We start from the raw sequence: 12500 nt of genomic DNA, 5'->3' as shown, positions 1-12500 counted from the left end.
AGAGTTTGCTCTTGGAAATAGGATCTATAAACATACATTGCTGTTCAAAAGTTTGGGTCAGTAAGTTTTTTAAAAGAATGTAATGCTTTTATTCAGCATTGAATTGACCAAAAGTGACAAAAATGCTACAAAGGATTTCTACTTCTACTAAATGTTGTTCTTTGACTGTTTTATGATTTAATATTGTACAGTATATGTGACTAATTAAATTTGGACAATAAATTCAGAATCACATGGCCAACAAACCTGTGTATCAGAGCTCTGGTACTTGTCCTTATAAGCCATGAAGATGAGAAATGAGTTGACCCCTAAAAAGAAAAACAGAATTGTGTTATTATAATGTAATATATCTTTCTAGAGCTGAATGCAAAACGTGTTTTTATGTGTGTTTAAAAAAAAAAAATTAACCTAATAATTCAGAAAGCAAAAATATCAAAGTCACACCTGAAATCTCACATCACCTTTATCTTTGACCAGAGACTCCAGCTCCTCAAACAGCCCATCATGCCAGCGAGTGATGTCGATGTGCAGAGAGTAATCGCAGCACGACCTCTTGTCTGCCGTATCCCTCCACTGGTCATACGCTGCCAGTAAACTAGAACCCGGTTCAGGCAAAACATGGTCAACTAAAGGAAGTGAGAAAGACGAGCAGAGACTGATGAAAAACACATGATTAATATGCTAAGAAATAGACTCCTGTGTTAAAGTCACCATGAAATCAACATGGACGGTTCTTGTTTTTTGTTTTGTTTTTTTTAATGGAATATTGCATTTTTTATATTTATTATAAATGATTTATTTATGCACACCTTTTTTTTATGTGTCCTCGCAATCTTTAACCAAAATAACTTCCCCTTCCCTCTTGCAGCGACCTCTAACTAATCAACTCCCGGTGGACAAAATCAAGTCCTGGCTTTCATTTTTACTTGTTCTAGAAGTCAGATGTGTGTCACAATAGAGAAGAAAAGACAATCACAACTTCCGCTTTATACTGACTTCAAAGGGGTCATGACATGAGAAATCAAATTTGCCTTGATCTTCCAGTAGCAGCTCAATGCAGTCCACAAGATCCAGGGGGCGGGGTTGGATCCACATCTAAGGGGTGGAGATTGGTAGGTTTAGGGGTGGGTTTAGGGATCAGGGAATGGAGATGGGTAGGTTTAGGGGTGGGATTAGGGATCAGGGGGTGGAGATGGGTAGGTTTAGGGGTGGGTTTAGGGATCAGGGGGTGGAGATGGGTAGGTTTAGGGGTGGGATTAGGGATCAGGGGGTGGAGATGGGTAGGTTTAGGGGTGGGATTAGGGATCAGGGGGTGGAGATGGGTAGGTTTAGGGGTGGGTTTAGGGATCAGGGGGTGGAGATGGGTAGGTTTAGGGGTGGGATTAGGGATCAGGGGGTGGAGATGGGTAGGTTTAGGGGTGGGATTAGGGATCAGGGGGTGGAGATGGGTAGGTTTAGGGGTGGGTTTAGGGATCAGGGAATGGAGATGGGTAGGTTTAGGGGTGGGATTAGGGATCAGGGGGTGGAGATGGGTAGGTTTAGGGGTGGGTTTAGGGATCAGGGGGTGGAGATGGGTAGGTTTAGGGGTGGGTTTAGGGATCAGGGGGTGGAGATGGGCAGGTTTAGGGGTGGATTTAGGGATCAGGGGGTGGAGATGGGTAGGTTTAGGGGTGGGTTTAGGGATCAGGGGGTGGATATGGGTAGGTTTAGGGGTGGGTTTAGGGATCAGGGGGTGGAGATGGGTAGGTTTAGGGGTGGGTTTAGGGATCAGGGGGTGGAGATGGGTAGGTTTAGGTATATGTAAGGTGGGAGGAGTTGGATCTGGATCCAACTCCTCCCCCTGGATTTCGTGTTCTGCAGTGAGGACCATCCACCAACCACCATTAAAACATCCTGCAAGTTTCATAGCTTAAAATGTCCTCCTCATTATAAACAAAGCATTTATTTAATCAAGCTCCATATAAAACGGCTCGTTTGGATATTGTGGGATTTGTGACATCACACTGGGAAATACATTTACATATGACTGCCTCCAGAGCAAGACATCGATGAACAGTTATACATCATCGCAACATAGGCCCCGCCCACTGGCGTCCAGTCGCTCAACGGCTGACATTTGCCTACACTGGATGCGAGTGTCACGTTAAAAGCAAATAGAACCCATTATAATCACTGACGCTGTGTCAGTGTCACAGCTGTGTGTTCAGTTTCTGACATACTCCACACACATGAGTCTGTCAACAATAGGATGAATGGAAGAGACAACGTAAAGAAACGTTTGATTTGACTGCAGATTGTTTTGTAGATGAGGCACAGTGTAATGGAAAGTTCGCAAAGAAACTTTTGTTGACATGAGGCAGTCAGCTGTATTGGATCTGACAGCAGCTGCATCACAAACTGCAAGTAAACGATTGCATAATGCTTTGTCTGTGAATGATGGTTTTATGCTTTCAAAACACTTGCTCATGTACAATAGCAATTGTGCGTTGATACTGTTTCCTAATTCCTATGCAATAATGTTAGCCAAACATAACAGTGGGCGTTTACTGACAAGCATTAGCGGAGACGCTCCTTAAAACGAGGGTCAGAATGAGGGTTTTTACACATATATATATTTGTTTTTTGCACAAAAAACTTTATTAACATTATAAGTGAACCTCATTAACATATTAAAATAATAATAATAAAAAAAAAAGTGTCATGACCCCTTTAAATGCTTGTGGTCATAAATGGATAGTTGATTTAATATTTTAAGCAATGACAGCAGTCAAACATGCTATTTTTTTCTAATTCTTATATAATTATGTATGCTAATTTTATGAGCTGCTTATAACTGAGTAACTTCATGGATTGTTTGTATTAGTTTATTTTAAGATATTAATGGACGTTTTGAAGCATCAGAGTTTTGGGCGAATAGACTGGAATGGAGGGACGGAAATCACTATTTCTTTTAATAAAAATATCTTAATTTAGGTTCCAAAGAAGAGGATTGGAACGACATGAGGGCGAGTGAAGACAGAATTAAAAATTTTGGGTGAATTATCCCTTTAAATACAATTCAAATGAACAATGCAAATGCCGTAAAGGAGACATTACTCTGTCCTAAATGACTTCATAACAGTACAGTGGCGTATCTAAGGAAAGTTGAGCAGAAGAGAAGAGAACAGACAGTGACAGCGCTGTGACCCCAATTCTACTGATGTTATGTGTCTCGACAAGCTCTCTTCTTTTTTTCTTTTTTTTTTTTACCAGAGACCCTCCTTTCGGTCCACAGTAATGGCTTACTGTTTCCACTAGATCTCCACTCTGAGTTTAATGATCTGTTTACTAGTGAAAGTCTTCTGCTCTCTTCATATGAGATGTTGATGTGATGACATACTGATCATGGTGGTTCCTCCAGCCAGAGCTGCACTGGTGCCATGATAGAAGTCGTCCGCCGGGGTCATGCCCAGGTGAGGGGCCTGTAGACATGTGTTCACATCGATGCCTCCTGGGATCACAATATGCCCATAGGCATCCACTGTCTTCACACCAGTAGGTACGATGAGGTTCTCGCCAATCTGCCTACCAGTCAGAATAATGCAAAATAAACATTTCTTGAGATGTTACTCATTTGTAAGTCGCTTCGGATAAAGGATATGCTACATGAAATTTGAAATATATAATGTTGCAATCAACATATATGTAGATTTTAAAAATAATGAAATCTTACTTAATGGTTCCATCTTCAATGTAAACGTCGGCATAAAATGACTGGTCATCATTTACGATTTTTCCACCTTTAATGATGAGTTTGTCACCCTGTGGAAAAAAGAAGACGGAATTTAGTGCCGCATGTTGTGATGTAACTTTAAAGTGATCGTTCCACTACAAATGTACATTCTGATATTTACTCACCCTTCCATGGAGAATAAAATAATTGAGACTAAAACTATTCGCATATGGACATATTTGAACTTTTTAACACAGGTTTGACATCACTCACATCAAGAAGTGGAGATGGATGTTCAGTGTCAAGATACCAAAAACATCCTTATTATTTAACTCAGATGACTTGAATTTCACTGAAACTGCTGAGGCTGACCCAGTTCCAGAGACTTGGTTATAGATTTACAGTGATTTCAAAGCACAAGAGCACAAAGAGGGGTATAATGCATGCAAATCCTCCTATGCAGAATATGCAGCGTTCTATAAAGAGCTAATCAGAGAGATCATATCATTGAAAAACCAGACATATAAAAACCCAGACAGAGGTAGAGAACACAAAAGAAAGATAACAGGCATCTCCATTCATCTGTAACAACACTTTTCTGTTTACTCCATTAGTCATGCATCACTGCTGTGGTTTTGCATAAATGCATAGCGAGGAATGGTACTGACACTTTTCACTGTCCTTTTAACTGAGTCCAAATCATAAGCCCAGTTACAGGAGACCACCGCATTCAGATGAAGCAATGCCTGTTCACTCACCCTTGGCATGGAACTATGCCAGGCAACTGGGCTTGTTAGGGCACCCAGGCATGAAACATCATTCACGGTGCTGTTTAGACAATGCCAACCTCAACTCAAAGCCCTAACTCTCACACAGCCAAAGTCTCAACAGACATGGCTAAATAAAGACATAAATTAGATAAACTTTTCTAGACTCTTGCTAAAGGGTATTTCACCACACTCGCTGTGCCAGGGTGGCGTGCAAACCACAGAGCTTCACTTTAATGCAATGTGACACTTCCACGGGCGGCCCATCACTGGCACAGCCAAAATCCCTGCCGAGTATTTCTGATTCTGGGCCACAATGTTGCTTGAGGAGAGACGAGACAGACAGAGCGAGGGTAGCGTTGTGTGCTCCAGGACGACCCTTCACGTTACAGTACTGAATATACAGGGCCTTTAGTAATGAATTATTGGATGAAGGAATATGCAATTATTTTGTTATTTGCAGCATAAACAAAATGTAATGCAGATGTTTCCAAAATCATGCTGAGTATATGTGTTTCACTGTGCTTTGAATGTGGGTCAGACAGGGGACTCTGCAATGCCAAATTGTGCGGAAGGGATTTGGATCCAATTTGGCCGAGTTAACAGCGCTCTTCCCCGGGTTGTCTCGCTCCTGCAGTGCACATGGATGAATCCTCGCTTATTAACCCTTTCATTGTCTAAAGTCATTATATTACTGGAACCAGACATGGTCAAGAACATATAAACAATAAAAGCAAAATTTATTTTCTTTAATGTACAGTTGTTTTTGTTTTTTATACAAAATAACTATGATAGGGAACATGGGGTAAAGTGCCTTTTCAATTTTCAATCCTAAAAAAAGTACACCATACTGACTGTTCCACACTGCGAAGAATGTTATTTTAAAGTTATTTTAACAGAGAAATAATGTAGAAGTGTGTATTTTAAAATGACATTTTATGACAATACATGTAATTTTACTTTAATTTTAATGTAATTTAAAAAAAATACAAATAAATAAACATTGTTTACTGAGTAGACATGTGCCGGTATTCGGTAATGCGATAAATCGCGGTAATGAATATGCACGATATTGTTATCGTGGGCACTTCAAAATACCGTGAAAAATAATAGATCAGAATTTATATTTATAGAATGCGCATTAGCTTATTTTCCATCAACCGCTTAAACAAACACTGCGTATATGCTGCGCGAAACACGTGCGCACTCTGATGTAAACAATCCCCACATGAAGCACTGTGTGCATGCAGCGCAGTGCGCACTCTAGTCTAATGTAAATAATCCTCACATGGAGAAGAAGCATGGCGGAAGGAGGAACGCTGCTGACGATTTATCCCCCTTCTAAAAGCAGGGCTGTCAACTCTACGCATTCAGCGTGAGACTCACGCAATCGACACTTTTCACATGCTCTCGCGCCACACATCCATTTTCTCACGCACAGAAAAATCACGGAGCAAAGAGGACACCGACAGACTAGACAGAGCAGGCTACTTTTGATATGAAAAAAAATCTCAGCTCTCATGTTCTGTCCATTTTATTACGAAATTCAGACAATAAATACCGTTTTGGCGCTTGTAAATGTGACATGACCGATCGCTGTAGCGCCTCAGTTCAAGTAAACCGATCCTGTTACTTTTTATTTAAAGATACAGTACAACTTACCGAAAGGTATTTATGCCTCATACATTAATATCGATCAATCAGTGTTTTTCAACCACGGAAAGAGGTCAATAAAACTGCAGGTGAACAATTATGTCACAGAACGTTACTTTACCTCAGGAAAGCCATTTAATGACCAAACACATTAGTTGACTAGAAAAAATAGCTATAGAGAGGAGTATTTTGCTAAATATGTGCACTATATTACATTTGTATTATATTTTTACTTGTGTCATAATTTATTATAATGGAAACCAAATTGTATTTAATTTAATTTGTTAATTTTTAACCTTTAATAATTATAGCAATTAAAATATCGTGATAATACCGTATACCGTGATAAAAGCTCAATCAATTAATCGCAGCATGAAAATTTGATACCGGCACATGCCTATTACTGAGAATGTTTAATTATGTTTCACAAAGCAAATGTAAAATATTTAAAAACAATCAACTAATGAAATTATTCATGAAATTATTCATAATATATATCATATATACATATATATATTATTCATGATATGTATATATATTAGGGCTGTGAAACGATTAATCGCGATTAATCGCATCCAAAATAAAGTGTACTGTGCATAATTATTTTGTATATATAAATACACACACATGCATGTATATATTTAAGATTTTTTTTTATTAATACATAAAATATTTATATATAATACAAATTATATATACAGTATATTTAAGCAAATATTTCTTAAATATATACATGCATGTGTGTGTATTTACATATACAAAATAATTATGCACAGTACACACTCATATATTATGTGAACACAAACTTTTATTTTGGATGCGATTAATCACGATTAATCATTTCACAGCCCTAATATATATATATATATATATATATATATATATGTATATATATATATATATATATATATATTATTATTTATTTTTTTCTCAGTAATAAACTACTCTGAACTGTTATGTTACTTTTAATGTCATGTGTGTTATGGTGTTTTGTGTGTGCGCAAAGTGCTCTGTCTTTCTGTAATTATTGACCACAATTGCTGGAGAGGCCAAAAAACTCATCATGGCTTTTCATTGTGTTGTGTCTATATTGTTATTATTATTATTATAAGCATATTTTACTGCAACAAGCATATTTTAATATGCCAAATGAGTTGGTACATTGACATATAATGTAGTATAGACATATAGCGGTTAGAACTGTAAAATAGGGTTTAAATTCACCAAAAATGCTTTCCATAAGGCTTGCCAGGGGCCAGGGCTCATGGGCAGGGCCCCCAGTCACACGTCTAGGCCAGAGAAGAGATCTGAACGCTCGCGACGTGCGTGGAATTCTGACATTGTGTGCACTGTGCGGAAATGGAGCAGCGGTTTTATTGCTTAACATATACAGACAAAACGCGTAGCCTATTTTCTATTCACGAAGAAGTCACAAAAACCGGCACCGATACGAGCCGACATGAATGAATGAATGAAAGACACAATGGACACGAGAAACCGGCATTAGCCTCCACCGTAGCACATTAAACACTGAACCACAGACCCATGCACAGCGTTTGCATTTCTCACATCATGAAATGCATTAGTGCAGCTCTTAAATGTTGACCGGCTTTCTGAGCAGTGTTTCGAGGACAGCAGGTTGTTGCCGGCGGCGGCTCACCCATGACTGCACAATGAAACCATCATCATCCTCATCATCCTCATCCCTATGTCTCCGCGTTATGCAGCCAGCAAACATTCACCGGTGGCCTCGGGTTTTAATGGCTAACATTTCTTACCGTGACTCGAGGGTTGTTCTTCTTGCCTGGGAAAGACATGGCACCGGACCGGAGTGGGAGCAGAGCTTTGATTCCAGAGGAAGCGAGCGATGATGATGATGATGATCGAATCTTTGCTCACGTCAGAATAAAGGCGCAGCGACGGGGCGCGTGGACGGGTGTCAGTATTCGGGGTGTAGTTTAGTTTAAGATTACCGGGGTTCAATAGTCACAGTAGACAAAAGCAGATCCCCCACCCTCTCTGTCTGTGTCTGCCCACCATCTGCTGCTTTAGTATTCACACACTCAGAGTCAGGGGCGAGGCGGAACCTCAGGCTGCACAATTCTTGAAAAAAATTGAAAGAAAGTTGTAAGAGAGTATATGTGTGTATTTTACACTTTGGATAGCACGAAGATTTTTTTAAATTTATTTAATTTATTTTTTAAGTGTGAAAGAACATTTTATTCTTGGGTCACAATCTCAGAAAATCGTTTACTTTAACTATTGCAAAGTAAAAGGGTGCATTTAAGGCATTGACACACAAATTATTACATCACAAAGAAAACATTATAAAAAATATAATTTTGCCTATTTATGTATCTGTCCACTGCACTAGAAAAATAAATTTCACATAAAATAAAAGAGTTCAAAATCATCCATGCTGCTTTGAATGCAAACAGATTAAAATAATGATTAAAATAACTGTATACAACATTATTACAGACAGATAAATTGCTTAAAAAAAAGTACAAAAAAGTTTTTATTTTGTAATTTGACAACATTCTCTCTCTCTCTCTCTGTATATATATAGGGTTAACTCAGGATAATTGGGCCATCCTCCCCGCCCTTGTAAATATATATATAGGCTATATATATTTACGAGTCTGTTTTTTCCCCCACCACTGGTCACAACTTTAGCATCTCTGAGTGAGCCTGATATATATTGGCCAAAACAACTTTATTAAAGCACTACGTTCTAAATATGACAAGTTTCACTTGCTTTTTATAAAGCTTTGAGACAAACATTATGTAAACTGGAATTAAATAGCTACCAATTTAATATAGCTTATTTTAAACTGCAGTGAGAGTTCCATGGTCTACACATTAACAGTGACAGTCGAAGAATATGTGATTACCTCTCGTCGCCCGTTATGCACGCGACTGGGTCCGGTGGGGTACACGAGGGTCTGTCCCTGTGAACTGCAGGACGGGCTGGACTGTGTTCGGTGCGGAGGTGTTTGACTCACGCTGGTGAAATCACTCATGCTCGACGTGTCGCTGAAATTGTCCCTCTGATCGTCCACTCGTCCCCGGGGGTTTCTCCTGGCAGAACTGGGGCTGTACGACTCAAAATTCAGGGTTTTATTCTCATAAGCTCCTTCGATGTTACAGAACATCCCCCCGAACTTCACTCGGGGTTTAGGGCTGTCGGTGCCCAGTCTGGACAACAGGGAACCCTGGTCATCATCCGGTGGAAGGAGTCTACTCTCAGCCATGGCTCACAGAAGAAATGGGAAGCTTGTTTGAAGAATCTTTGGACTAGTATTCCAGGGACACACTTATTCCATGAGTGTCAGAGTGTGTGAGAGCGACTGTCATGCGTGCAGGTGCTGTTATAGGAGCTGTCCAGAGAGGCGTGGTGCTGAAGTCCTCCACTCACTGGATTAGCAAAGACATGAGCGCTCCCTCGAGATTAAGGTAAATCGATTGTTTTACAAACAGTCCAATCAGAGAGAATCAATACAAAATCCTGCTTCTGTATCTGACTCTTTAGAAAATCTCATTCACAAAAGAGTAAGTGTGAGAAAAGGAACTACAAATTTATTCTCCTGCAAATGAGTAGTTTACATGAAAATCAAGTCATCATCCAGTTTCAAGGGTGAAATTCATATGAATGTATAAGGGAAAGTGCATATTTAAAATGCTATCTATCTATCTATCTATCTATCTATCTATCTATCTATCTATCTATCTATCTATCTATCTATCTATCCATCCATCCATCCATCCATCCATCCATCCATCCATCCATCCATCCATCCATCACCTGCGATTTTGCAATACAAATTATTGTAATTTTTATTTTTTTATTTGAGCATTCATAAAAAATATTGTGAGATCTTGAAACCTGCATGTATAGTGATACAAAAATATAAAAATCATAATAAAAAAAAAAATCATTTTTGAAAAGCAACACCTTTAAAAATAAGTTTTAATTATTAGTGATGTATCTATTCTGATCCTCCAGTGTTTTATCAGCTCACGGGTTGCATTAGGAAATTGCAATTCATGTTAAACAGACAGATGCTAATTCTACCAAATGCATGCAGATGTCGTTTACAGTGTGTCTGGTCTCATCTGTGCATGTGGAGATCTGGGAAAGTCCATCTGGAGGGTTGAAGATGTGCCCAAAGGACAAGGAGTCCTGTTCCATATGCTGAATGCCTCTGGGAGTGAATGCGTTAAACACTTTACAGACAGAATGGGTCGTATAAAAGCACAATAGCTGAAGTCTAAGAATAGCCTGAGGAAAGAGGGTTTGCATTTCCATCTAATCTAACAGATACATGTTTCATCTACATTCATACCTGACCGAAGACATGATCTCGCCACTTTTCATGTGCACATTTAAATGGATCCATAAAATATACATTGTCAACAACTGTGTAATATCTCAGTCAAAACAATTAAAGCACCGACAGCAACAGCCACAATCAGTCATAAATTCCATGACCAGTTTTAGCAGGAAAGTGCATGTGTGAATAAACTCAATATGCTGTTTATTTCCATATCAAAAGCTCTTTCTAAATTCACATCATGTAGCAAAAATGATTTATTTTCCCCTGCATGTTTTCTAGTTAAGGAGTTTCAAAGAAGCTTCAAAGACCATGATCGTAAATGACATCTACTTCTCACTTCCTTATTTCTGAAAGCACAAAGGACTCGTGGGTATCTGTGAGCCACAGCCCGTATTCCGGAGCATTTTCTTCCTGGGTTTCTCTTTGATTGTAATGCAATGGCATTTCTTGTGGCAGATGTAACAGAGTGAGATGGAAGAACCAGCCGGAGGCAAAAACCTCGATTTTAGCATTATCTCTCTCGTCCACAGCAGAGTTGAATTTTAGCAGAGAGAGAGAGAGACAGAGAGAGAGAGAGAGAGAGAGAGAGAGAGAGAGAGAGAGTTCAGTGACATGCCAGGTTCATAAAATCATGAATGTCTATTAGTTTAGTTTATAAAACAACAAGCTCAGCTGTTCAACTCTGTGCTAGACCTCACTATTGCTTTACAACTTCAGAAGAAATCTTTTTTAGCAACCATTTTAATATGTACTAGACACTTAAATATTAAAAAACAAAAAAACATGACAATTCAGACTTTACTATATTTTTTTTACAAATATTATTTATATGATTTTTATTTATCTATCTATCTACCCATCTACCTACCTATCCATATCTTTATTTTTTACTAAATTATTATAATTTGTATTCATATTAACACAACAAAGATACTATAGTAACTTTGTTGTGTTAATATGAATACAAATTATAATAATTTAGTAAAATTTACTATAATTTAGTAAAAAATAAAGATATATATATATATATATATATATATATATATATATATATCCATTTTAGAGTATTTAAAAATAAAAAAAATATTAGCCTGTGCATTTCTATATATTTTGACAGAAAACTAGAGGAAGAACTTTGAAATACTGTCTGACATAATTAGTATAATATAATAATCCTACTAGTAATATTATATTATAACAATAATATTTTATATATAATTTTCATTGTCGCATCTCAGTAGATGTAAAATAAGTGTGTTATTTGCAAACCTTTTTTGAATTATGCAAATATGAAAATCAATATACTTGACTACATTTATTATAAATATTTATTTAATATCTATCTATCCATCCATCCATCCATCCATCCATCCATCCATCTAATATTAGCACTTTACAATCGCCCTTTCCCGCACATTATAAGCAAACAATACATAGACTTAAAGCTAACCATATTCAGAAGTATAAGCACAAATCAGGCTTACCTTGAGTTTGAGGCCATTCAGAGGCACGTATTTACCTCAGAATCCACCGTGGTAATTTATTTTCAATGAACAGAAAAATATGCAGAAACATCCTCTTAGTTTTTCTGTCTTCCTCTGAGAAATTTATTTGAAACACTGTTCCTGTACATTAAAAAAAAACAGACATAATTTTAATTCCAGGATTTAACTCTCAGCTCAGGAGGGAGGGCCAGTGCCACCGGGAACCCAAGCAGAGTGAGTGTAAACAGTGGGAGGAAGGTTTTTAACGTAACATCTCTCATTCCATCAGGCTTCCAAAGAGAAGCAGCCTCCAGCACCACCTGCTCAGCAGGGAAAGGAGAGAGCGTTTCAATTTAAGAGTCCTTAAATTCCACACGCAAAGAGCTCACACAAAGCATAGTTCAAAAGGTCAGGAGGATAAAAATAGTTTAGAAGTCCACAAGATAGACAGCACCATATTCCATGTCCATGTCCCAGAGTGTATCAGCACAGAGGGGATCGCTGAGACCCCTGATGGCACGTGTGTGACACTCCTCCTCTGGGACAG

At 38.2% G+C, this 12500-nt stretch overlaps 2 protein-coding genes across 14 annotated transcripts in view; both read right to left on the bottom strand.

The window, feature by feature from the left end:
* The window catches only part of dpysl4 (dihydropyrimidinase like 4), a 15962-nt gene extending 6453 nt beyond the window's left edge, over positions 1–9509 (bottom strand). Inside the window, exons 1-5 of one of the 2 annotated variants that reach the window (XM_084134475.1) lie at positions 9027–9509; positions 3713–3801; positions 3380–3564; positions 462–626; positions 247–308 (exon numbers count right to left, since the gene is read on the bottom strand). In XM_084134475.1, coding sequence (XP_083990601.1) covers positions 247–308; positions 462–626; positions 3380–3564; positions 3713–3801; positions 9027–9386 — 861 coding nt within the window. In that variant the 5' untranslated portion in view covers positions 9387–9509. Of the gene's footprint in view, positions 1–246; positions 309–461; positions 627–3379; positions 3565–3712; positions 3802–7910; positions 8178–9026 lie in introns of those variants that run through there. The other variant, XM_084134476.1, reaches the window with a different exon arrangement.
* Positions 9510–12048: 2539 nt separating this feature from the next.
* Positions 12049–12500, bottom strand: part of jakmip3 (Janus kinase and microtubule interacting protein 3) — a 42935-nt gene continuing 42483 nt past the window's right edge. For 8 of the 12 annotated variants that reach the window (XM_084134467.1, XM_084134460.1, XM_084134465.1 and 5 more), the window contains one exon: positions 12049–12500. This exon is cut by the window's right edge and continues 15 nt beyond it. Coding sequence is in view for 6 of the 12 variants with exons in the window: in XM_084134460.1 (XP_083990586.1) it covers positions 12363–12500 (138 nt within the window). In the remaining 6 variants the exon portion in view is untranslated. The other 4 variants (XM_084134468.1, XM_084134462.1, XM_084134463.1 and 1 more) reach the window with 2 other exon arrangements.

This window comes from Abramis brama (assembly GCF_963993115.1).
Source record: "Abramis brama genome assembly, chromosome: 14".
In the NCBI taxonomy this organism is placed as follows: domain Eukaryota; kingdom Metazoa; phylum Chordata; class Actinopteri; order Cypriniformes; family Leuciscidae; genus Abramis; species Abramis brama.
The sequence above is the reverse complement of the archived record's forward strand: the minus strand, read 5'-3'. Positions and strand labels throughout refer to the sequence as shown.